This window comes from Salvelinus fontinalis, chromosome 7 (genome assembly GCF_029448725.1).
Source record: "Salvelinus fontinalis isolate EN_2023a chromosome 7, ASM2944872v1, whole genome shotgun sequence".
In the NCBI taxonomy this organism is placed as follows: domain Eukaryota; kingdom Metazoa; phylum Chordata; class Actinopteri; order Salmoniformes; family Salmonidae; genus Salvelinus; species Salvelinus fontinalis.
Window position 1 is genome coordinate 68,204,624 of NC_074671.1, and position 27,800 is coordinate 68,232,423.

At 48.2% G+C, this 27,800-nt stretch overlaps 1 protein-coding gene across 4 annotated transcripts in view; it reads right to left on the reverse strand.

The window, feature by feature from the left end:
• LOC129860031 (LIM domain only protein 7-like) overlaps positions 1 to 27,800 on the reverse strand; it is a 54,563-nt gene that overhangs the window by 12,849 nt on the left and 13,914 nt on the right. Inside the window, exons 10-18 of one of the 4 annotated variants that reach the window (XM_055930356.1) lie at positions 15,940 to 16,099; positions 14,541 to 14,680; positions 13,603 to 14,410; positions 9,368 to 9,673; positions 6,869 to 6,980; positions 6,013 to 6,174; positions 2,865 to 2,926; positions 2,660 to 2,723; positions 1,133 to 1,192 (exon numbers count right to left, since the gene is read on the reverse strand). In XM_055930356.1, coding sequence (XP_055786331.1) covers positions 1,133 to 1,192; positions 2,660 to 2,723; positions 2,865 to 2,926; positions 6,013 to 6,174; positions 6,869 to 6,980; positions 9,368 to 9,673; positions 13,603 to 14,410; positions 14,541 to 14,680; positions 15,940 to 16,099 — 1,874 coding nt within the window. Of the gene's footprint in view, positions 1 to 1,132; positions 1,193 to 2,659; positions 2,724 to 2,858; positions 2,927 to 6,012; positions 6,175 to 6,868; positions 6,981 to 9,367; positions 9,674 to 13,602; positions 14,411 to 14,540; positions 14,681 to 15,939; positions 16,100 to 27,800 lie in introns of all 4 variants that reach the window. The other 3 variants (XM_055930357.1, XM_055930359.1, XM_055930358.1) reach the window with 3 other exon arrangements.

Sequence of the window (27,800 nt, forward strand, 5' to 3'; positions counted from 1 at the left end):
CACAAGCCCCAGCCAACACCTACAAAGCCTGGCGACAGACATCGACTGTTACCAAACCAACACAAGCCCCAGCCAACACCTACAAAGCCTGGCGACAGACATCGACTGTTACCAAACCAACACAAGCCCCAGCCAACACCTACAAAGCCTGGCGACAGACATCGACTGTTACCAAACCAACACAAGCCCCAGCCAACACCTACAAAGCCTGGCGACAGACATCGACTGTTACCAAACCAACACAAGCCCCAGCCAACACCTACAAAGCCTGGCGACAGACATCGACTGTTACCAAACCAACACAAGCCCCAGCCAACACCTACAAAGCCTGGCGACAGACATCGACTGTTACCAAACCAACACAAGCCCCAGCCAACACCTACAAAGCCTGGCGACAGACATCGACTGTTACCAAACCAACACAAGCCCCAGCCAACACCTACAAAGCCTGGCGACAGACATCGACTGTTACCAAACCAACACAAGCCCCAGCCAACACCTACAAAGCCTGGCGACAGACATCGACTGTTACCAAACCAACACAAGCCCCAGCCAACACCTACAAAGCCTGGCGACAGACATCGACTGTTACCAAACCAACACAAGCCCCAGCCAACACCTACAAAGCCTGGCGACAGACATCGACTGTTACCAAACCAACACAAGCCCCAGCCAACACCTACAAAGCCTGGCGACAGACATCGACTGTTACCAAACCAACACAAGCCCCAGCCAACACCTACAAAGCCTGGCGACAGACATCGACTGTTACCAAACCAACACAAGCCCCAGCCAACACCTACAAAGCCTGGCGACAGACATCGACTGTTACCAAACCAACACAAGCCCCAGCCAACACCTACAAAGCCTGGCGACAGACATCGACTGTTACCAAACCAACACAAGCCCCAGCCAACACCTACAAAGCCTGGCGACAGACATCGACTGTTACCAAACCAACACAAGCCCCAGCCAACACCTACAAAGCCTGGCGACAGACATCGACTGTTACCAAACCAACACAAGCCCCAGCCAACACCTACAAAGCCTGGCGACAGACATCGACTGTTACCAAACCAACACAAGCCCCAGCCAACACCTACAAAGCCTGGCGACAGACATCGACTGTTACCTTTCTGATGAAAAAACTCTGCTCTCCTTTTCTGGGTTTTCAACACAATCAGATCATGTTCTACACGGAGGGGAAACAGAGGAAGTGAGAAAGAGGAAGTGAGAGAGTAACAGAGTTTCCTAAGAGTAACATCCGGGAACTACCAGGAAACTAAAACCTTCAGTCATTTCAACATCGTCTTCAGAAAGTATTCACACCCCTTGACATTATTTCACATTTTGTTGTGTTATAGCCTGAATTTAAAATTTATTAAATAGATCACACACAATACCCCATAAAGTATTTTTTTTATATGTTTGCAAATGTATTGAAAATAAAATGCAGAGATCTCATATACGTAAGTACTCACACCTCTGGTGCAATACATGTAGGAGCACCTTTGGCAGCGATTACAGCTGTGAGTCTCTGGGTAAGTCTCTAAGAGCTTTACACACCTGGATTGTACAATATTTGCACATTAAAAAAATACATCTTCAAACTCTGTCAAGTTGGTTGTTGATCATTGCTAGACAATCAATTTTCAAGTCTTGCCATAGATTTTCAAGCCGATTTAAGTCAAACGTGTTACTAGGTCACTCAGGAACATTCACCGTCTTCTTGGTAAGCAACATCAGTGTATATTTGGCCTTCTGTTTTAGGTTTATTGTCCTGATGAAAGGTGAACTCCTCTCCCAGTGTCTGGTGGAAGCAGACTGAACCAGCCACCACTATGCTTGGACATATGGAGAGTGGTAGTCAGGGATGGGTTTGTCCCAAACATAAACACTTTGTATTCAGGACAAAAAGTTCATTATTTTTGGAATGTTTTTAATTCTGTACAGGCTTCCTTCTTTTTCTCTCTCTGTCATTTAGGTTAGTATTGTGGAGTAACTACAATGTTGTTGATCCATCCTCAGTTTCCTCCCATCACATCCATTAAACTCTGTAACTGTTTTAAAGTCACCATTGACCTGATGGTGAAATCCCTGAGCGGTTTCCTTCCTCTCCGGCAACTAAGTTAAGGAAGAACGCCTGTCTCTTTGTAGTGACTGGGTGTATTGATACACCATCTAAAGTGTAATTAATAACTTCACCATGCTCAAAGGGATATTCAATGTCTGTTTATTTTTTACCCATCTACCAATAGGTGCCCTTCTTTGCAAGGCATTGGAAAACCTCCCTGGTCTTTGTGGTTGAATCTGTGGTTTGAAATTCACTGCTCGACTGAGGGACCATACAGATAATTGTATGAGCAGGGTACAGAGATGAGGTAGTCAGTAAACAAATAGTGTTCAAAACACTTATATCACACCCTGTGAGCTCATTTCTGCTCCTGAACTTATTTAGACTTGCCATAAAACAAAGGGATTGAATAGTTATTTACCATATTAAACCCCCCCCCCCCAAAAAAAATTCTCAAAACATAAACACACTGACATTATGGGGTATTGTGTAGGCCAGAGACATAAAACCTACATTTTATCAATTCTAAATTCAGACTAACAAAATGTGGAAAAAGTCAAGGGGTGTGAAAACTTAATTCGTTACCTTTACTTCTGGTAGCCAGAGGATCGTCCCGAAAAGCCCCCTTCATGCTTATAGAGGTCACCCCCTAGGAGAGGGGAAAAGACATCAAGAGATTTACATTTTTCAGATTAGTTTGTAACGCGTTTCCTTCATCACTCAAATCATGTCAGTAATGCCTTAGAGAGATGTCAATACTGATCGTATGAAAATAGTGACACACATTGACCTCTTGTCCGTTGAGCTGGGCCAGATTCACCATCGCTGCGTCTCTGCTGGTATCAGTTGGACCTGTAAGTGTCAGAGCATCACTGGTCAGATGGATGATCGAGGCCCGGTCCGCAAGGCCTCTGACCCAGTCCGGTCACAACACAGGCCCGGTACGCAAGGCCTCTGACCCAGTCCGGTCACAACACAGGCCCGGTCCACAAGGCCTCTGACCCAGTCCGGTCACAACACAGGCCCGGTCCACAAGGCCTCTGACCCAGTCCGGTCACAACACAGGCCCGGTCCACAAGGCCTCTGACCCAGTCCGGTCACAACACAGGCCCGGTCCACAAGGCCTCTGACCCAGTCCGGTCACAACACAGGCCCGGTCCACAAGGCCTCTGACCCAGTCCGGTCACAACACAGGCCCGGTCCACAAGGCCTCTGACCCAGTCCGGTCACAACACAGGCCCGGTCCACAAACGTTGATTCACAAAATCAGTACTCTAATTATTGATCCTCGATCAGTAGGCCGGGAGTTCGATTAGCAATCAGTAGCTTAATAACTGATAAATAGAAAGGCAATATTTTTACTGTGAACAAACATTAAAAACTAAATGTAGTGTGGAACAGGGAGGACCAAACAGTGAGAGATAAGCTCCCAGTCATCTTCCCAGTCATGTACCACTAGAACCCAACCAACATCACTTGCTTCGACACGTAATAAAACTCTACCAAGATCAACATGTAGAAACATACAAAACAAATACATTGACAGAGTCAGGGTTCTCTACGGAGCCCTATGATGGACAAACAGTCCGCAGGGTTCTCTACGGAGCCCTATGATGGACAAACAGTCAGTCAGGGTTCTCTACGGAGCCCTATGATGGACAAACAGTCCGCAGGGTTCTCTACGGAGCCCTATGATGGACAAACAGTCAGTCAGGGTTCTCTACGGAGCCCTATGATGGACAAACAGTCCGCAGGGTTCTCTACGGAGCCCTATGATGGACAAACAGTCAGTCAGGGTTCTCTACGGAGCCCTATGATGGACAAACAGCCAGTCAGGGTCCTCTACGGAGCCCTATGATGGACAAACAGCCAGTCAGGGTTCTCTACGGAGCCCTATGATGGACAAACAGCCAGTCAGGGTCCTCTACGGAGCCCTATGATGGACAAACAGCCAGTCAGGGTTCTCTACGGAGCCCTATGATGGACAAACAGCCAGTCAGGGTTCCCTACGGAGCCCTATGATGGACAAACAGCCAGCCAGGGTTCTCTACGGAGCCCTATGATGGACAAACAGCCAGCCAGGGTCCTCTACGGAGCCCTATGATGGACAAACAGCCAGTCAGGGTCCTCTACGGAGCCCTATGATGGACAAACAGCCAGTCAGGGTCATCTACGGAGCCCTATGATGGACAAACAGCCAGTCAGGGTCCTCTACGGAGCCCTATGATGGACAAACAGCCAGTCAGGGTCCTCTACGGAGCCCTATGATGGACAAACAGCCAGTCAGGGTTCTCTACGGAGCCCTATGATGGACAAACAGCCAGTCAGGGTCCTCTACGGAGCCCTATGATGGACAAACAGCCAGTCAGGGTCCTCTACGGAGCCCTATGATGGACAAACAGCCAGTCAGGGTTCTCTACGGAGCCCTATGATGGACAAACAGCCAGTCAGGGTTCTCTACGGAGCCCTATGATGGACAAACAGCCAGTCAGGGTTCTCTACGGAGCCCTATGATGGACAAACAGTCAGTCAGGGTCCTCTACGGAGCCCTATGATGGACAAACAGCCAGTCAGGGTTCTCTACGGAGCCCTATGATGGACAAACAGCCAGTCAGGGTCCTCTACGGAGCCCTATGATGGACAAACAGCCAGTCAGGGTTCTCTACGGAGCCCTATGATGGACAAACAGCCAGTCAGGGTTCCCTACGGAGCCCTATGATGGACAAACAGCCAGCCAGGGTTCTCTACGGAGCCCTATGATGGACAAACAGCCAGTCAGGGTTCTCTACGGAGCCCTATGATGGACAAACAGCCAGTCAGGGTTCTCTACGGAGCCCTATGATGGACAAACAGCCAGTCAGGGTTCTCTACGGAGCCCTATGATGGACAAACAGCCAGTCAGGGTTCTCTACGGAGCCCTATGATGGACAAACAGCCAGTCAGGGTTCTCTACGGAGCCCTATGATGGACAAACAGTCAGTCAGGGTCCTCTACGGAGCCCTATGATGACAAACAGCCAGTCAGGGTTCTCTACGGAGCCCTATGATGGACAAACAGCCAGTCAGGGTTCTCTACGGAGCCCTATGATGGACAAACAGCCAGTCAGGGTTCCCTACGGAGCCCTATGATGGACAAACAGCCAACCAGGGTTCTCTACGGAGCCCTATGATGGACAAACAGCCAGTCAGGGTTCTCTACGGAGCCCTATGATGGACAAACAGCCAGTCAGGGTCCTCTACGGAGCCCTATGATGGACAAACAGCCAGTCAGGGTCCTCTACGGAGCCCTATGATGGACAAACAGCCAGTCAGGGTTCTCTACGGAGCCCTATGATGGACAAACAGCCAGTCAGGGTTCTCTACGGAGCCCTATGATAGACAGTCAATACTAAGGTTTATAAACGTGTGCAGGACAGACAAGACAGACACCTTTCCCAGTCACGTAGCCGTAGAACCCAACCAACTAACTGCTTTGATAAACAACGTTTCTTAACAGTTGGAAACAAACACAAGAGAAACATGGAAGTCCATTTATACAACCAGTACTCCCCTTCCTTCTCCTCAGGGAGCTATTCACTTAGCTAGATGTGGTTATAGCCGCTCTTTCACATGACCCATCAATTTAGACAAGTGGTGAGGGACAAAGAACAGACAAGGACACTACTGGGGGGCAAGTGGTGAGGGACAAACAGAGAGGGACACCACAGGAAGGCAAGTGGTGAGGGACAAACAGAGAGGGACACCACAGGAAGGCAAGTGGTGAGGGACAAACAGAGAGGGACACCACAGGAAGGCAAGTGGTGAGGGACAAACAGAGGGGGACACCACAGAGCGGTGAGTGACAAACAGAGGGGGACACCACAGAGCGGTGAGTGGTAAGGGAAGTGGTGAGGGACAAACAGAGCTCCCAGCAGGTCAGGTAGAGTGTCTTTCGCTCACTGTTGTCACCATGGCGCTGTACGTCCATGGTGAGACTGCCCGTCTGCAGGGCATAGGTCATGGTGCCCTTCCACTGGCTGTGGGTCATCTCTGCCACCCTGTGCCCACCAACAGACACTATCTCATCACCTGCACGCAGCTGGCACAACTCTGCAGGACTACCTGGAGGGAGACGAGAGACTTTCACTATGTTGAGACTTTCACGTAGGACGATAGATACTATATATATATATATATAAGCGAGAGAGCGAGAGAGCGACAGAGCAACAGAGGAGCTACAGGACAGTAGGAGAAAGAGAGAGAGAGGAGCTACAGGACAGTAGGAGAGAGAGAGAGGAGCTACAGGACAGTAGGAGAGAGAGAGAGAGGAGCGACAGGACAGGAGAGAGGTGTGACTGGAAATACTGACCGACACAGAGGAAAAGTATACTGTTATAGATCTCCTGACTACAGGTCTCCAGAGTGATTCTGACTAGGTCTCTGTTGCAGGGTAAGTCACACCTCTCTCTCTCACAGCTCTGTTTAAACATTCATGAATATCTCCCTGTACTGTAGCTACAGGACATGGTGGAACAACCAGTATGTCATTACTGATGACCCAGCCAGGTCAATTCAAACCTTTCTAGCACCAAGACACCTTTAGACTAAAACATACCCCCCCCCCACCCCAAAAAAAACACAAATATTCAGCTGTTTGTTCAAACTTCTAGTCATCCAATTACTTACTGGTTGATGCTACATGTCTTTTGGCATCTTACCTACTTTGGGAAGCTCTTATTTGATTACAGCCGATGCTAACAGTACACAGGACATCCGTGTCCCCATCCATCCCCGAAGGAGCGGAGTCGACTCTCACCTGGTTGGATGCCTCCAACTCGTGCTCCTGTTGAGTCCCAGTGAGTGTTGAAACCAAAGTGTGGTCGACTGTTAAGCTTCAAGGTGAGACACACTCTGTCACTGGGCCGTACCTGAGGAGGAGACACACACACACCGTCACTGGGCCGTACCTGAGGAGGAGACACACACACCGTCACTGTGACGTACCTGAGGAGGAGACACACACAAGGTGAAGGTGACACCTGGCGATTCGATGTCCCACGAAACCAGACCCCCCCTCTGACACACGCAGGTTCAACCCTGCGCCTCCCACAATTGAGGAGTGCCAAGATGGCTGCTCAACGGCTTCAATACAGCACCCCAGTCAGCCAGCTAGGGTTTATACACATCGTTGTAGTAATCCAAGATGGCTGCTCAATGGCTTCAATACAACACCCCAGTCAGCCAGTCAGGGTTTATACACATCGTTGTAGTAATCCAAGATGGCTGCTCAATGGCTTCAATACAGCACCCCAGTCAGCCAGCTAGGGTTTATACACATCGTTGTAGTAATCCAAGATGGCTGCTCAATGGCTTCAATACAGCACCCCAGTCAGCCTGCTAGGGTTTATACACATCGTTGTAGTAATCCAAGATGGCTGCTCAAAGGCTTCAATACAGCACCCCAGTCAGCCTGCTAGGGTTTATACACATCATTGTAGTAATCCAAGATGGCTGCTCAATGGCTTCAATACAGCACCCCAGTCAGCCAGCTAGGGTTTATACACATCGTTGTAGTAATCCAAGATGGCGTAGCAGTCAGACGTCTAGTCTTGTCTTGTCATGTGTGTGTGTGTATTTTTCTTCGTATATATATATATATTTTAATATTTTCAACATACTCTCCTGCAACCCACCTCAACCAATATGGTACGGATCTGCTATTTTCTTTACTTCAGAACCAGAATCCACAACAGAAGCTAGCCAGCTAACTAGCTAGTAGTCAGTTAGCCACTGCTAGCGGTCATCAGCTAATCTTTAGCCCGGTCAAGTCCTGCCAGTCTGCGCAGCGCGATTCAACCCAGAGCATATCGGGGACTGCTTCCTCATCTCCACTTCTCCAGATTCCTACCACAAGCTCTGAACCTTTTCACCTAGATCATCGCAGCTAGCTAACTGCTATCCGAATGGCTACTCCTGGCTAACGTCTCTGTCCGGAAGCAAGCACCAGTTAGCCTCGTACTTGGCCCATCTCCCCGGCTAGCTGAAGAGGTCCATCAGCCAATTTCTTGGGCTCCAATACCTTTTCTGCCAATTGGCCTGGACCCTTTTACTGCCTACACGGAGCCCTGCCAATCCATCACGACTGGCCTGCCGACAACCGTCCGAGAGGGCTACAACAGACTGCACCTGCCCGCCCGTCCAGCACCACTACTCTGGACGGTTCTGACTTAGAATATGTGGACAACTACAAATACCGAGGTGTCTGGTTAGACTGTAAACTCTCCTTCCAGACCCACATTAAGCATCTCCAATCCTAAATTAAATCTAGAATCGGCTTCCTATTTCACAACAAAGCCTCCTTCACTCATGCTGCTAAACATACCCTCGTAAAACTGACCATCCTACTGATCCTTGACTTCGGTGATGTCATTTAAAAAAAAATAGTCTCCACCACACTACTCAGCAAATTGGATGCAGTCCATCACAGTGCCATCCATTTTGTCACCAAAGCCCCATATACTACCCACCACTGCGACCTGTATGCTCTCGTTGGCTGGCCCTCACTTCATATTCGTCACCAAACCCACTGGCTCCAGGTCATCTATAAGTCTCTGCTAGGTAAATCACCGCCTTATCTCAGCTCACTGGTGACCATAGCAACACCCACCCGTAGCACGCACTCCAGCAGGTATATTTCACTGGTCACCATAGCAACACCCACCCGTAGCACGCGCTCCAGCAGGTATATCTCACTGGTCACCATAGCAACACCCACCCGTAGCACGCGCTCCAGCTGGTCATCCCCAAAGCCAATTCCTCAATTTGCCGACCTTTCCTTCCAGTTCTCTGCTGCCAATGACTGGAACGAACTGCAAAAATCTGAAGCTGGAGACTCATATCTCCCTCACTAGCTTTAAGCACCAGCTGTCAGAGCAGCTCACAGATCACTGAACCTGTACATAGCCCATCTGTAAACTGCCCATCCAACTACCTCATCCCCATACTGTTAATATTTTTTTTGCTCCTTTGCACCCCAGTATCTCTACTTGCACGTTTATCTTCTGCACATCTATCACTCCAGTGTTTAATTGCTAAATTGTATTTATTTCACCACTACGGGGCCTATTTATTGCCTTACCTCCCTAATCTTACTTCATTTGCACACACTGTATACAGACTTTTCTATTGTGTTACTGACTGTATGTTTGTTTATTCCACGTGTAACTCTGTGTTGTTGTCTGTTCACACTGCTATGCAATTATGACAGCCCAGTTACGGCTGATGTGTTTCTCAAGGTAAAGACTGTGGGGCTCACCTGTGCAGAGCCATTCTGTCTGACTGAGACAGGGAGGCTGGGCAGGAGAGAAGGGGATAAGGGTCCCTTCCGGCTGGGTTTGGGGTGGGTGGTAGGTCCGGGACCACCTCTGGCCTTCAGGATGGAGGGCTGGGTCTGACTCCCACCCTCCTCATTTACTTCCTGGTTCACACTGCTCTGATTGGCTGTGGCCCAGGGCTGAGCCCTGACAGCGACCTCGGAGATAGTGACCATTTTCTGGGGGCGTGAGGGAACAGTCTTGCTGGGGAGCAGGGAACCGTTTCCATTCAGTAGAGAGTTCTCCAACTGTAGGTAGAACAGTAATGACATCACAAAGAGACTGTCTTCTAGAATAACCAACATTAATGACATCACAAAGAGACTGTGTCTTCCAGAATAACCAACATATATGACATCACAAAGAGATTGTCTTCTAGAATAACCAGGTAATAGAAGACAGGGCAGGGTTTTACAGGGTCAGTCATAGTAGTACGATAGGTGTTGTTGTACAGGGTCAGTCATAGTAGTATGATAGGTGTTGTTTTACAGGGTCAGTCATAGTAGTATGATAGGTGTTGTTTTACAGGGTCAGTCATAGTAGTATGATAGGTGTTGTTTTACAGGGTCAGTCATAGTAGTATGATAGGTGTTGTTTTACAGGGTCAGTCATAGTATGATAGGTGTTGTTGTACAGGGTCAGTCATAGTAGTATGATAGGTGTTGTTTTACAGGGTCAGTCATAGTAGTATGATAGGTGTTGTTTTACAGGGTCAGTCATAGTAGTATGATAGGTGTTGTTTTACAGGGTCAGTCATAGTAGTATGATAGGTGTTGTTCTACAGGGTCAGTCATAGTAGTATGATAGGTGTTGTTTTACAGGGTCAGTCATAGTAGTATGATAGGTGTTGTTTTACAGGGTCAGTCATAGTAGTATGATAGGTGTTGTTGTACAGGGTCAGTCATAGTAGTATGATAGGTGTTGTTTTACAGGGTCAGTCATAGTAGTATGATAGGTGTTGTTTTACAGGGTCAGTCAGCCGTACGGCGCCCCCTGGAGCAAATTAGGATTAAGTACTTTTCTGAAGGGCACAGACATTTTTCACCTTGTCTGCTCGGGTATTGGGAAACAGTGACCTTTCGGTTACTGGCCCAACGCTCTAACCACTAGGCTACCTGCCGCCCTATATAGGGAATAGGGTGCTGGTCCAACTCTCACCACTAGGCTACCTGCCGCCCTATATAGGGAATAGGGTGCTGGTCCAACTCTCACCACTAGGCTACCTGCCGCCCTATATAGGGAATAGGGTGCTGGCCCAACGCTCTAACCACTAGGCTACCTGCCGCCCTATATAGGGAATAGGGTGCTGGTCCAACTCTCACCACTAGGCTACCTGCCGCCCTATATAGGGAATAGGGTGCTGGTCCAACTCTCACCACTAGGCTACCTGCCGCCCTATATAGGGAATAGGGTGCTGGCCCAACGCTCTAACCACTAGGCTACCTGCCGCCCTATATAGGGAATAGGGTACTGGCCCAACGCTCTAACCACTAGGCTACCTGCCGCCCTATATAGGGAATAGGGTGCTGGCCCAACGCTCTAACCACTAGGCTACCTGCCGCCCTATATAGGGAATAGGGTGCTGGTCCAACTCTCACCACTAGGCTACCTGCCGCCCTATATAGGGAATAGGGTGCTGGTCCAACTCTCACCACTAGGCTACCTGCCGCCCTATATAGGGAATAGGGTGCTGGCCCAACGCTCTAACCACTAGGCTACCTGCCGCCCTATATAGGGAATAGGGTGCTGGTCCAACTCTCACCACTAGGCTACCTGCCGCCCTATATAGGGAATAGGGTGCTGGTCCAACTCTCACCACTAGGCTACCTGCCGCCCTATATAGGGAATAGGGTGCTGGCCCAACGCTCTAACCACTAGGCTACCTGCCGCCCTATATAGGGAATAGGGTGCTGGCCCAACGCTCTAACCACTAGGCTACCTGCCGCCCTATATAGGGAATAGGGTGCCATTGGGCCTCAGGCTGGGCACAGGGAGCCAGCCAGCAGTATCCTGTTATACTACTGCATTATTCATAGGAGATGGAAGAGCAGCAGGAAGCACAAGGTAACAAGACCACACAATTCTCCCTCCATATACTACCAAGGAGAACTACAAGTACCAAGACACACACACAATTCTCCCTCCACATACTACCAGGGAGAACTACAAGTACCAAGCACACACACAATTCTCCCTCCACATACTACCAAGGAGAACTACAAGTACCAAGCACACACAATTCTCCCTCCATATACTACCAAGGAGGACTACAAGTACCAAGCACACACAATTGTCCCTCCACATACTACCAGGGAGAACTACAAGTACCAAGCACACACAATTCTCCCTCCATATACTACCAGGGAGAACTACAAGTACCAAGCACACACACAACTCTCCCTCCACATACTACCAAGGAGAACTACAAGTACCAAGCACACACACACACAAAAAATTCTCCCTCCACATACTACCAGGGAGAACTACAAGTACCAAGCACACACAATTCTCCCTCCATATACTACCAAGGAGGACTACAAGTACCAAGCACACACAATTCTCCCTCCATATACTACCAAGGAGGACTACAAGTACCAAGCACACACAATTCTCCCTCCATATACTACCAAGGAGAACTACAAGTACCAAGCACACACACACACAATTCTCCCTCCATATACTACCAAGGAGAACTACAAGTACCAAGCACACACACACACACAATTCTCCCTCCATATACTACCAAGGAGGACTACAAGTACCAAGACCACACACAATTCTCCCTCCATATACTACCAAGGAGGACTACAAGTACCAAGCACACACACACACAATTCTCCCTCCATATACTACCAAGGAGGACTACAAGTACCAAGACCACACACACACAATTCTCCCTCCATATACTACCAAGGAGAACTACAAGTACCAAGCACACACAATTCTCCCTCCATATACTACCAAGGAGGACTACAAGTACCAAGACCACACACACACAGTTCTCCCTCCACATACTACCAAGGAGGACTACAAGTACCAAGACCACACACACAGTTCTCCCTCCACATACTACCAAGGAGGACTACAAGTACCAAGACCACACACACAATTCTCCCTCCATATACTACCAGGGAGGACTACAAGTACCAAGACCACACACACAGTTCTCCCTCCACATACTACCAAGGAGGACTACAAGTACCAAGCACACACAATTCTCCCTCCATATACTACCAAGGAGGACTACAAGTACCAAGCACACACAGTTCTCCCTCCATATACTACCAGGGAGAACTACAAGTACCAAGCACACACACACAATTCTCCCTCCACATACTACCAAGGAGAACTACAAGTACCAAGCACACACAATTCTCCCTCCACATACTACCAAGGAGAACTACAAGTACCAAGCACACACAATTCTCCCTCCATATACTACCAGGGAGAACTACAAGTACCAAGCACACACACAATTCTCCCTCCACATACTACCAGGGAGAACTACAAGTACCAAGCACACACACACAATTCTCCCTCCACATACTACCAAGGAGAACTACAAGTACCAAGCACACACACAATTCTCCCTCCATATACTACCAAGGAGAACTACAAGTACCAAGCACACACAATTCTCCCTCCATATACTACCAAGGAGAACTACAAGTACCAAGCACACACACAATTCTCCCTCCATATACTACCAAGGAGAACTACAAGTACCAAGCACACACAATTCTCCCTCCATATACTACCAAGGAGAACTACAAGTACCAAGCACACACACAATTCTCCCTCCATATACTACCAAGGAGGACTACAAATACCAAGACCACACACACACAGTTCTCCCTCCACATACTACCAAGGAGAACTACAAGTACCAAGCACACACAATTCTCCCTCAATATATTACCAAGGACTACAAGTTCCAAGCACACACACACAGTTCTCCCTCCACATACTACCAAGGAGGACTACAAGTACCAAGCACACCTTGAAGGCAGTGAACATGTGAGCATCCAATCACAAGAGATGTAGTGTACAACTGTTGCACATCCTACAGAAGAACTGAATACTGAAACACACTGTACAAATGAAGGGGGCATTAGTCACACAGAGGGGTGAACACAGTACAGACAGAGAGACAGGGGGAGACAGGGGCATTCCTCACGTTGTAGAGCCTGGGTAGCGAGGACACTCTGCAGGACTTGGCTCCAAACGGCCGGGGGGTGAAGCCGGCAGAGAGGCAGGAAGAAGAGCCCTCAGACCGGCGGTATCCCCTGGGGAGAGAAGCAGAAACCCCTCTTCCTCCTGGAGCCCTGGAGCTGTACCTGTAGAGGGGGAGCGCCTGCTGCTGGGGAGCTGAGACATGACCCGGGGCTGGGGCTACCACCGAGGTCAGGGACTCTACAGTAGAGAGGAGGGCTTGGTCTGGGATGTCCATGGAGGCAGAGGGGCTGTGGGAGCTGGTAACGCTGGTTAGGTTTGAGCCGGTACCGTTCACCAGGTCAGAGGTAGTTAGAGAAGAACTGGTAGTAAGACATGAGCCAGATCCAGTGAGGGTCGTGGGGATCCCGTTTGAGAGCAAGGAGATGTTCTGGTCTCGTCCAGTGGAGATCACGAGAGCTGGGCTAGAGATGGTCTGGGCATGGGTCTGGGAGGAGAACGGAGAGGCAGAGTTGGGGAAAGTGGCTAAACCTCCAGCTCCGTCTGGCTCCACCGGTGTGTGACGCCTCTCCCCTAGGACGAGGGGCTCTGATTGGGGCACGGCTCCGGCTGAGGGTCCCTGGGCCTGGAGGGTCAGGCTGGGGGTGGTGAAGGGTTCCGAGGCTCCGGGGCTGTAGGGAGACTCCACGGATGAGCTGAGGGCCAGCGGGGCTCTGGTGTGGGGTCGGAGCTCCAGGGAACCCTCCTTGGCCAAGGTGGAGGGAGAGACCTTGTTGTGGCTACTGCTGCATAGGGACTCCTCTTCCTCTTCCCTGTGGTACCAGATGAAAGGAGGAGTGGTAATGATCATGCTACATATCAACGGCCAGGCAGGCATCCACCCAAGGGGTCCACACACACACAGGTACTACTATAAAGTCTGTCTCTGTGTCCGTCCCCTACCTGTCCTCTTGTAGGCTCCTGCATGTCCCGCCTGTAACGACCCCTGCGTTGGTCATCAGGACGATGTTGTCTCTCTCCTGCATCTTCCTCCGCAGGTCACAGTTAGACCTGTGACGCCGGAGCTTCCACTTGGTCAGGTCCTGACAGGAGGCATCAATGGGGGGGGGGGGACACTTAAAACAATGAATCACGACAGAGACAAGAACTGCTGTTGAATTCATTTGTAGCAGCAACAATTAGCCCAGTGAAGAGCGCCAGGGAGTGTGGTTTTAAACAGCACTTAACCTCTCTTGGGTAGGGGGTAGTATTTTCACGTCCGGATGAAAAACGTGCCCAAAGTAAACTGCCAGAAGCTAGGATATGCATACAGAAAACTCTAAAGCTCCTAAAACTGTTAAAATTATGTCTGAGTATAACAGAACTGATATGGCAGGCAAAACCGAGGCCAAACCCCCCCCCCCAAAAAGAAATTCAGCCTACCACTGTTTTCAACTTTTATTATAATGCAAATTCCTCAGATGTCAGTTCCTAGGGCTTCCACTAGATGTCGACAGTCGTGTTTCATGCTGGTTTTTGGAAAAATGAGCCCAAAATTGTAGTTTTTCTAGGTGGCTCCCATTTTGGTAGAGTTTCCGAGCGCGTGGAAGAGAGCGCGTTCTTGGGTATTTTTCCTCAGGTAAAGACAACGATTCTCCGTCTTAAATTTTATCATTTATTTACATATTAGGGTACCTAAGGTTTGATTATAAACGTTGTTGGACTTGTTTGGAAAAGTTTGTTAGTAACGTTTGGGATTCATTTTGTATGCATTTTGATGGAGGGAAACCGAGTGGATTATTGACTGAAGCGCGCCAGCTAAACTGAGTTTATGGATATAAAGGACATTATCGAACAAAAGGACCATTTGTGATTCATCTGGGACCTTTTGCAGTGCCAACAGAAGATGATCAAAGGTAAGGCATTTATTATATCGCTATTTCTGACTTTCATGGCGCACCTGCCTGGTTGAAATATGTTTTTGTATGCGGGGCGCTGTCCTCAAATAATCGCATGGTGTGCTTTCACCGTAAAGCCTTTTTGAAAATCTGACACAGCGGCTGGATTAACAAGAAGTTAAGCTTTATTTTGATGTATTACACTTGTGATTTTATGAAAAGTTAAATATTTATAATTCTGTAGTTTGAATTTCGCAATCTCACCGGATGTTGGCATGGTGGGACGCTACCGTCCCACAAGAAGTTAAGATGGTGATTTGACAGGGTCATAGGTTGGGGCACAAAGAGATCACCGATTATAGAATGTCAGTCAGATGGTGATGAGAAATGAGACAGGTGAGTAGTTATACTGGGCAGGATGGTACAGGTTATGGACTCCCGTGTGTGTGTGTGTGTGTACTCACGTTGTGCCACTTGGCCTCACTCTCGTGGACCCGGACTCTGACCATCTGCAGCTGGTCCTGGCTCACGGCGCTGGGGCTTAGCTCCATGCCACCCTCAGAAACCTGGCGCACCACTTGCGTGGCCGACGGGAACCACCTGATGTCATTCAACGACTTGCTCCTGTTGTAGTTAAGAGAGAGAGCAAGAGAAACAAGAGACGTGAACGACGAGCGTGAGCGGAGAAAGACCAGAAGAGAGCGAGAACACTGCAGATTGATGATCAGGATTTCATAGTATATTACGTTGTCCAACATTCCACCACATGCAGCAGCAGACGGCGCTAAACCAAGCCAGACGGCGCTTAACCAAGCCAGACGGCGCTTAACCAAGCCAGACGGCGCTAAACCAAGCCAGGCAGCAGACGGCGCTAAACCAAGCCAGGCAGCAGACGGCGCTAAACCAAGCCAGGCAGCAGACGGCGCTAAACCAAGCCAGGCAGCAGACGGCGCTAAACCAAGCCAGGCAGCAGACGGCGCTAAACCAAGCCAGGCAGCAGACGGCGCTAAACCAAGCCAGGCAGCAGACGGCGCTAAACCAAGCCAGTCAGCAGACGGCGCTAAACGAAGCTAGGCAGTAGACGGCGCTAAACCAAGCCAGGCAGCGCTAAACCAAGCCAGGCAGCGCTAAACCAAGCCAGGCAGCAGACGGCGCTCAACCAAGCCAGGCAGCAGACGGCGCTCAACCAAGCCAGGCAGCAGACGGCGCTCAACCAAGCCAGGCAGCAGACGGCGCTCAACCAAGCCAGGCAGCAGACGGCGCTCAACCAAGCCAGGCAGCAGACGGCGCTCAACCAAGCCAGGCAGCAGACGGCGCTAAACCAAGCCAGGCAGCGCTAAACCAAGCCAGGCAGCGCTCAACCAAGCCAGGCAGCAGACGGCGCTCAACCAAGCCAGGCAGCAGACGGCGCTCAACCAAGCCAGGCAGCAGACGGCGCTCAACCAAGCCAGGCAGCAGACGGCGCTCAACCAAGCCAGGCAGCAGACGGCGCTCAACCAAGCCAGGCAGCAGACGGCGCTCAACCAAGCCAGGCAGCAGACGGCGCTCAACCAAGCCAGCCAGCAGACGGCGCTCAACCAAGCCAGGCAGCAGACGGCGCTAAACCAAGCCAGGCAGCAGACGGCGCTCAACCAAGCCAGGCAGCAGACGGCGCTCAACCAAGCCAGCCAGCAGACGGCGCTCAACCAAGCCAGCCAGCAGACGGCGCTCAACCAAGCCAGCCAGCAGACGGCGCTCAACCAAGCCAGGCAGCGCTAAACCAAGCCAGCCAGCAGACGGCGCTAAACCAAGTACTTAAGTAAAAATACTAAAGTACTACTTCAGTAGTATCTATACTTTACTGTTGGTATTTTTTACAACATTCTTTAAAAGAATGTACTTATTCTATACATTTTCCCCCGACATTAAAAAGTACACGTTACATTCTGAATGCTTATCAGGATAAGACAATGGTCCAACTCAAACACGTTTTATTTTAATTTCACTAGGCAAGTCCCTTAAGAACAAATAGTTATTTACAATGACGGCCTTCACCGGATGACGCTGGGCCAAATACGCGCCGCCCTATGGGACTCCCAATCACAGCCGGTTGTGATGCAGCCTGGATTCGAACCAGTGTGTCTGTAGTGACGCCTCAAGCACTGAGATGCAGTGCCTTAAAACCGCTGCGGCACTCGGGAGCCCAAAAGAGAACATCCCTGGTCATCCCTACTGCCTCTGATCTGGAGGAATCACTAAACAGAGAACATCCCTGGTCATCCCTACTGCCTCTGATCTGGAGGACTCACTAAACACAAACGCTTCATTTGTAAATGTGTTGGACTGCGCCACTGGCTACCCGTAAATAAATAATAATGCCTTCTGGTTTGCTTAATGTAAGGAATTTGGAAAAATGTACACTTACTTTTGATACCAATGTATATTTAAAACCAAATACTTTTACTCAAGTAGTATCTTACTGGCATATGTTCATTTTAGTCATTTTCTATTAAAGCCAGCAGGTTTGGCCCCAAAGCCAAGGAGCCAGCAGGGGGCGCTAAAGCCAAGCGAGCCAGCAGGGGCCGCTAAAGCCAAGCGAGCCAGCAGGGGCCGCTAAAGCCAAGCGAGCCCAGCAGGGGGGCGCTAAAGCCAAGCGAGCCCAGCAGGGGGCTCTAAAGCCAAGCGAGCCAGCAGGGGGCTCTAAAGCCAAGCGAGCCCAGCAGGGGGGCGCTAAAGCCAAGCGAGCCAGCAGGGGGCGCTAAAGCCAAGCGAGCCCAGCAGGGGGCGCTAAAGCTAAGCGAGCCAGCAGGGGGCGCTAAAGCCAAGCGAGCCAGCAGGGGGCGCTAAAGCCCAGCAGGTGGCGTCGTTAACTCACCATATCCATCCTGGGTTTACCTCCGAGTTTCTACAGGACCAGAGAAAGACCAGACCACTGCACACTCAGATACATGCCATTTAGCAGATCCATTTATTCAAATACTGTTTTTTTAACCAGGTAGGCTAGTTGAGAACAAGTTCTCATTTACAACTGCAACCTGACCAAGATAAAGCAAAGCAGTTCGACACAGAATTACACATGGCATAAACAAAACATAGTCAATAACACAGTAGAAAAATCTATAATAATTGATGCTTACATTTTTTTTTTTTCCTTCTCCCCAGTACTGGTGACACCAGCGGTAATTGAACCCACAGCCCTGGTATTGAAGTGCTGGTGACACCAGCGGTAATTGCACCCACAGCCCTGGTATTGAAGTGCTGGTGACACCAGCGGTAATTGAACCCACAGCCCTGGTATTGAAGTGCTGGTGACACCAGCGGTAATTGCACCCACAGCCCTGGTATTGCCAAGTGCCATGGTCTACCAACTGAGCCACACACACAACCAGGTAATATACCCGCTCTCTAGAACCCCACTGTAGAAGACCGTAGCAGTGAACACTAGTGTTCGCACAATACCAGGTTCAGTATCCCGATAGTAGATACCATGACAAAATCTGCCCAAGTCACAGGAAGTCACTTGATCCAGACAGCTCTTGAGTTCAATATCATTAAAATTAAACTTTGTAATGTATGCATTAATCATTAAATCAAGCAATTTCACTTTGGTATATAAATACATCAGGTAATTTATTTTAAAAGTTAATCTCCATTGATAAACTGGGTAAATCAAGAGGTCACCTAGTTCTAGTCACAATACCGGGGAATAGAAATTCAACAGGAGTGTGTGTGTATGGAGTTACTGAGCTTGTTCAGGCTGATTTCACGCGACTACAGATGGAAAAAACAACACGTTTCCCTTCCATTTTAGGACTTATTTTATTCTACTGATCAACATTTGCATATAAGCAGCAATATATTTTATGTAAGTGCTCTCTAAGACCTATGACCTCATTCAGTCAGCCTTCATTAAAGATTATCTTGACAGAGACGTGAGAGACCAAGTCAATGAAACGTTTAGTGACAATCAGCTTTGTTAAAAATCAGCAATAATTTGAATCATGGTTTGCATATTATAAGACAGACAAGGTACGGTAGTGAATTGATGTTGGTTTCAGCTGTAAGCTAGCAAGGAAAGTTAGCCTACAAAAGCTATCGATACCTTACTGCATTGGATAGTGGTCTAGACATTGTTTTGAGAACATGAAACAGTTTCAACGTCTCTAGACGGCCGTGTCGCATTATTCACGTGTGTTAACTTCTGTACAGGAAAAGTGGTTCCTCAGGACAGACTCCCAGTGGTTCCTCAGGACAGACTCCCAGTGGTTCCTCAGGACAGACTCCCAGTGGTTCCTCAGGACAGACTCCCAGTGGTTCCTCAGGACAGACTCCCAGTGGTTCCTCAGGACAGACTCCCAGTGGTTCCTCAGGACAGACTCCCAGTGGTTCCTCAGGACAGACTCCCAGTGGTTCCTCAGGACAGACTCCCAGTGGTTCCTCAGGACAGACTCCCAGTGGTTCCTCAGGACAGACTCCCAGTGGTTCCTCAGGACAGACTCCCAGTGGTTCCTCAGGACAGACTCCCAGTGGTTCCTCAGGACAGACTCCCAGTGGTTCCTCAGGACAGACTCCCAGTGGTTCCTCAGGACAGACTCCCAGTGGTTCCTCAGGACAGACTCCCAGTGGTTCCTCAGGACAGACTCCCAGTGGTTCCTCAGGACAGACTCCCAGTGGTTCCTCAGGACAGACTCCCAGTGGTTCCTCAGGACAGACTCGAGCTAACAATGAGGAAGTGGGCAGTGCCGGGACCTCACGCTATAAGGAGACATCGGCTGCGCTGATAGACAGATCCTCTCAATCATTAGACTTCAGACACATTTGATAGAAATACTGAAAGTAACAAATTCTAGTAATGAACCCGTTTATGTTCTAGTATTAAAAATATATACTGAAGTTTCAGTATAGCGTACAACACTAGTGAAAACTCGTGGCAACAAGGACGACGTCCAAACCATCCCTATTCACACCGGGCCGCGACCGACGCTGATCAGCAAGGACGACGTCCAAACCATCCCTATTCACACCGGGACGCGACCGACACAGATCAGCAAGGACAACGTCCAAACCATCCCTATTCACACCGGGCCGTGACCGAAGCTGAACATTCATCACACTAACGCCAAATACTTTAAAAAATACCAACTTGTTTTATTGACCAATTTTTGACTAATTATTTATTATTAGTTTGGTACATCACAGTTCAACTCTGAAATCTAAACCCCCCCCCCCCCCCCCCCCCCATTTCATTTTCTTGGGCACTTCTTTTGACCAGTAGTCTATATACGAATAGGATGCCGTGTGTGTGGGAGACAGAGAGAGAGACAGATTGTCATCACTCCAATGTCTACAATAAACCTTTGGCATTAAAAATACTTCTCAATAAAGGTTCATATAAAATGTTTACAGCCTCATCATTTTGGAAGCCCAGCTACAGGGCAATATTCCTCGGAAGCCCAGCTACAGGGCAATATTCCTCGGAAGCCCAGCTACAGGGCAATATTCCTCGGAAGCCCAGCTACAGGGCAATATTCCTCGGAAGCCCAGCTACAGGGCAATATTCCTCGGAAGCCCAGCTACAGGGCAATATTCCTCGGAAGCCCAGCTACAGGGCAATATTCCTCGGAAGCCCAGCTACAGGGCAATATTCCTCGGAAGCCCAGCTACAGGGCAATATTCCTCGGAAGCCCAGCTACAGGGCAATATTCCTCGGAAGCCCAGCTACAGGGCAATATTCCTCGGAAGCCCAGCTACAGGGCAATATTCCTCGGAAGCACAGCTACAGGCCAATATTCCTCGGAAGCACAGCTACAGGCCAATATTCCTTGGATGATGATTATGGGCAAGCATGTAGCTTACACAAAAACACAAAAGGACTCCAGTACTGCCCTTTGCAGTAGATTTTAACAGAAGGCTCTGTCCCTGCCTATATGACAAAGGTCATAACCTTGTGGCAGGTTGTTAAAAAGCTATAATGGTCACTATGACGTTGTTTAAATGTAGGCTTTGGGGTGGTATACTGGGGCTATTTGGAAAAAGCCACGGGAATGATTTCTTAAATACCGCTAATAAACTATTCATTTGAAGTTAAAGTCTAATATTCAAATGTATTAAGTAAATACCTGCAGTCAACTTGTACAATATGTTAGGAGATAAAGATGGCGTTCGTTTTACCGGTCACAATTTTTCCCCCATTATGAAGCTTTTACCGGTAGTCCCCAGTCATGTGATGTTGAGGTAGTCCCCAGTCATGTGATGTTGAGGTAGTCCCCAGTCATGTGATGTTGAGGTAGTCCCCAGTCATGTGATGTTGAGGTAGTCCCCAGTCATGTGATGTTGAGGCTGTTGTGCAGACCGCACCAGGTGATCTGATTACAGGATGGAATTCACAACTAAATCTTCGCCAGAGAGATTTAACTTATAACTGTTAAAGTTAACTGTACGATGTGTGGGTCTAAGATCGAGGGCTTTATGACAGTTAGTACTTAAACATTGTATTTGTGTTTCAGTAATATCTAGAAGTAAAAAATAAACACCTTTTCTTTTTCACCTTTATTTAACTACGCAAGTCAGTGAAGAACAAATTCTTATTTTCAATGATGGCCTACCCGGGAACAGTGGGTTAACTGCCTTGTTCAGGGGCAGAACAGATTTTTACCTTGTCAGCTCGGGGGTTCAATCTTGCAACCTTTCGGTTACTAGTCCGACGTTCTAACCACTAGGCTACCTGCCACCTCGACACTTACCACTAGGCTACCACCTGCAGACCAAGGACTATTTGACCTACTTGAGTTTCTTTATTTTTACTATTTTCTACATTAAGAATAATAGTGAAGACATCAAAACATACATATGGAATCAAGTAGTTTCCAAAAAAATTAAGTGATAAAACAAATCTATTTTCTATTCTTCAAAGTACTTTAAGAAACGTTCAAAGTTCTTGCAATTTTCTGGACTGATAGACCTTCATATCTTAAAGTAATGATGGACTGTCGTTTCTCTTTGCTTATTTGAGCTGTTCTTGTCATAATATGGACTTGGTCTTTTAGCCTTATTTGGCATCTTCTGTATACCACCCCTACAACAACACAACGGATTGGCTCAAATGCATTAAGGAAAGAAATTCCACTAATTAACTTTAGGCACAGGTGTTAATTGAAATGCATTCCAGGTGACTAGCTCATGAAGCTGGTTGAGAGAATGCCAAGAGTGTGCAAAGCTGTTATCAAGGCAAAGGGTGGCTACTTTGAAGAATCTCAAATATATTTTGATTTGTTTAACACTTTGCTTACTACATAATTCCGGGTTTTCATAGTTTGTCTTCACTATTATTCTACAATATAGAAAATAGTAAAAATTTAAGAAAAACCCTTGAATGAGTAGGTGTCCAAACTTGACTGGTACTGTATATCAACATATCTAATTACTTTATTCTTGCTGTGTAACTACTGTAAAAAAAAAAAAAAAAAGTTAAAAAAGTGCTAAATAAAGTGTAGAAAGTACACAAGAGAAAGCTGTAACAACTAGTTTTATTTTTGCACCAATTATTCTTTTTTTAAAGTAAAAAAAATAAATTTAAGTTAAGTCTAAATGCTCTGGTTAGCTAATTTAGTATCTAGTTATCTACCTAGCTAAGTGGTTAGCTAATTTAGTAGCTAGTTAGCTACCTAGCTAAGTGTTTAGCTAATTTAGTAGCAAGTTAGCTACCTAGCTAAGTGGTTAGCTAATTTAGTAGCTAGTTAGCTACCTAGCTAAGTGGTTAACTAATTTAGTAGCTAAATGGTTAGCTTCTTCCAAAATCATGCTTTGCGCCATAACAGATAATCCCCTCCTGGATCAAGATCCTTGCGGTCTAATATTTGCTTTCTGCGTGTAACATTTTGTACTTGTATAACTACAATAGTTGGGATGTCTGTCCAGCAAATAGCGGAAGTCTGAGACTATAAAAATGTTCGCAATGCGTTCGTTAGAATTGAGTTAGCATTCTCTATGGGATTTTACATGTAGTCGTTAGCATTGCTAACCATTCGGATTACAGAGGTTCGGTGGAGTTTGAAAATAGCAGCCCCTTGTGTTCAGTGCCGGTATTACTGAATATCTCAGGATGGAACAAGGTCGGTATGAAGACATGACAATCTGGATACCACACAAGCCTATTTTAAATCTACTCCTTTGGAAATAGTTCATTTTTCGGTTGCACAAAGCACTGGACTGAGGTACAGGGTGAAGGTACAGTCGGGGTGGGGGGGGGGGTGGCTGGAGGGAGGGGGTGCAGACGAGACAGGAACAACGAGCCAGGGAGTGATGTCACAGCCTGAATCATCCTGAGGAACCGGATGTCTTTCGGCTACAAACAGGAGAGAAGAGGGGAAGGAGAGAGAATGGATGAAACTGAGGAAGAGAGGAGATGAACAGGGCAAGATCAACAGAAAGGAAACAGGAAGTTGCGCCCAAACAAAAATGGAAATCCCTAAATGTAGAGAGAATGAACTAAGATGGTGAAAAGCAGAGCAAAGCGTTGATGTAAAAGTTAGGGGACGTTGAGGCTTTTAATGTTTAGCATGGAGGTATTCTGGTTCTCTCACGCAAGAGTTGAACACCAAACGTCAACGTCAAGCATTATCCAAACCCAGCTTAAGTCAAACCCAGCCATGGCCCAAGACCCACATCTACCTGTACCAGGGTTAAGGATAGAGTTAGGATTATTCAAACCCAGTTCCTGTACCAGGGTTAAGGATAGAGTTAGGATTATTCAAACCCAGTTCCTGTACCAGGGTTAGGTTAGGGATAGAGTCAAGATTATTCAAACCCAGTCATGACCCAGTTCCTGTACCAGGGTTAGGGATAGAGTTAGGATTATTCAAATCCAGTCATGACCCAGTTCCTGTACCAGGGTTAGGGATAGAGTTAGGATTATTCAAATCCAGTCATGACCCAGTTCCTGTACCAGGGTTAGGGATAGAGTTAGGATTATTCAAATCCAGTCATGACCCAGTTCCTGTACCAGGGTTAGGGATAGAGTTAGGATTATTCAAATCCAGTCATGACCCAGTTCCTGTACCAGGGTTAGGGATAGAGTTGGGATTATTCAAATCCAGTCATGACCTAGTTCCTGTACCAGGGTTAAGGATAGAGTTAGGATTATTCAAACCCAGCCTCATCCTACAGTAACAGGACAGATCCAGACCTGAATCTGTACATCTTGTGGTACCAGGGTCTCCTCTGAGAGCCCAGCCTGATGGTCCTGACGTGAACCTCCTCCTCGGGAGTCCAATAGCGGGGCAGGAAGCGGTTGTAGCCAGGGTTGGAGGTCGTCTGGTGGAGGGCCAGTTCCACCCGCCGAGCGTACAGATCATCTTTGACAGGGTCAGGATTCTCTCGCCCTTCCTCAGAGTCTTCCTCACACAGCGCCATCAGGAGGAGTTCCTCGTCGAGGGAGCGCTCCACCTCGGAGAGGAGGGTGATTGAAGACGGAGGGTCGTGGAACGGGTTGGGAGGGAACGGAGACGTTGAAGTACTGCTGCTGTTTAACCAGAGGACAGACCGGGACAGCCGTCCGTGTTAACAGCGGACATTCCTAACACAAACATAGTGAGACCCTTACAGCGATGCGTTGAGTAAAGAGTTAGGAGCACTGGTCACACACTGCTGTGGAACTGCTGCTAACCCAGAGCCGTCTGCGGTATAGTAGTCGTCAACGTCACTCTGAAGTGGACAAAAACGCCAACTAAACACGATCACAAGCACCCGGGGCTTTGGGTAGAGTTAGGAGCAGCCACACCTTTCACAGTTCAACACTACATCTCCATGTTGAGCACAACCAGGGTTAGTGGAAAACAGCTCTGTTCCAGGAATGTCATGGCAACAGGCAAACTACTTCATCTTATTTCACCAAACTTGTTTGTTGGAGCCTAGAGGGTAGAAAGACACTCCGAGTCAACACAAACCACATGCGGCATTTGAAGAAAAAGAAATGTCAGTAATCCAGACAAACGATCAGCCTCACGCTAGTAGCTGTTAGCTTGACGACAGGACCGGCCTCGCGCTAGTAGTTTCAGTAGCTGTTAGCTTGACGACAGGACCGGCCTCACGCTAGTAGTTTCAGTAGCTGTTAGCTTAACGACAGGACCGGCCTCCCGCTAGTAGTTTCAGTAGCTGTTAGCTTAACGACAGGACCGGCCTCGCGCTAGTAGTTTCAGTAGCTGTTAGCTTGACGACAGGACCGGCCTCACGCTAGTAGTTTCAGTAGCTGTTAGCTTGACGACAGGACCGGCCTCACGCTAGTAGTTTCAGTAGCTGTTAGCTTGACGACAGGACCGGCCTCGCGCTAGTAGTTTCAGTAGCTGTTAGCTTGACGACAGGACCGGCCTCGCGCTAGTAGTTTCAGTAGCTGTTAGCTTGACGACAGGACCGGCCTCACGCTAGTAGTTTCAGTAGCTGTTAGCGTGACGACAGGACCGGCCTCACGCTAGTAGTTTCAGTAGCTGTTAGCTTGACGACAGGACCAGCCTCACGCTAGTAGTTTCAGTAGCTGTTAGCTTGACGACAGGACCGCTCTCACGCTAGTAGTTTCAGTAGCTGTTAGCTTGACGACAGGACCGCTCTCACGCTAGTAGTTTCAGTAGCTGTTAGCTTGACGACAGGACCGCTCTCACGCTAGTAGTTTCAGTAGCTGTTAGCTTGACGACAGGACCGGCCTCACGCTAGTAGTTTCAGTAGCTGTTAGCTTGACGACAGGACCAGCCTCACGCTAGTAGTTTCAGTAGCTGTTAGCTTGACGACAGGACCGCTCTCACGCTAGTAGTTTCAGTAGCTGTTAGCTTGACGACAGGACCAGCCTCACGCTAGTAGTTTCAGTAGCTGTTAGCTTGACGACAGGACCGGCCTCACGCTAGTAGTTTCAGTAGCTGTTAGCTTTATATCAGGGTTGTGATTGTCATTAAGCTATTAAACACGAACGCCTCTCTCTCTGTCTGACCTGGGAGAGAACACTGCAGTGTGTCTGGGGTGGGTGTCAATCCTAAACAGGCGAGGGCTTCCTGTCCACAGCCTCAACGTGCCCTGCGGGCTCATGGGTACCGCAAAATTTGTGGGCGTGGCTGGTGAAAGGGAGCGGAACCGTCGGCTGGCCAGGTCGTCTGCGACAACGTCCGGCTGGGGCCGGTCGGCGTCCGAGTCGCTGTGGTAAGCCCACTGGAGGAAGGCCTTCACATCAGGCAGTTGGGGGAGGGGCGGGCTCAGAGGAGGAGGAGGGGCCACACTGATCAGAGACCAAATCAGCAATCAGAGTTAAGTCAACAACATGAGGGTCGGTTCCTATGTGACAATGTGTTTTTTTGTGTTTATTTTAAACAGTCAATTCCAACTGTATGGAATGTAGAAAACATCATGTGTATTACATCAGCACACCTACACAACGACGTGTATTACATCAGCACACCTACACAACGATGTGTATTACATCAGCACGGTGACACCTACACAACGACGTGTATTACATCAGCACGCCTACACAACGACGTGTATTACATCAGCACACCTACACAACGATGTGTATTACATCAGCACACCTACACAACGACGTGTATTACATCAGCACACCTACACAACGATGTGTATTACATCAGCACGGTGACACCTACACAACGACGTGTATTACATCAGCACGCCTACACAACGACGTGTATTACATCAGCACACCTACACAACGACGTGTATTACATCAGCACGCCTACACAACGACGTGTATTACATCAGCACGGCGACACAACGACGTGTATTACATCAGCACGGTGACACCTACACAACGATGTGTATTACATCAGCACGGTGACACCTACACAACGACGTGTATTACATCAGCACGGTGACACAACGATGTGTATTACATCAGCACGGTGACACAACGATGTGTATTACATCAGCACGGTGACACAACGATGTGTATTACATCAGCACGGTGACACAACGATGTGTATTACATCAGCACGGTGACACAACGACGTGTATTACATCAGCACGCCTACACAACGACGTGTATTACATCAGCACGGCGACACAACGATGTGTATTACATCAGCACGCCTACACAACGATGTGTATTACATCAGCACACCTACACAACGATGTGTATTACATCAGCACACCTACACAACGATGTGTATTACATCAGCACACCTACACAACAATGTGTATTACATCAGCACACCTACACAACGATGTGTATTACATCAGCACGGTGACACAACAATGTGTATTACATCAGCACGGTGACACAACAATGTGTATTACATCAGCACGGTGACACCTACACAACGATGTGTATTACATCAGCACACCTACACAACGA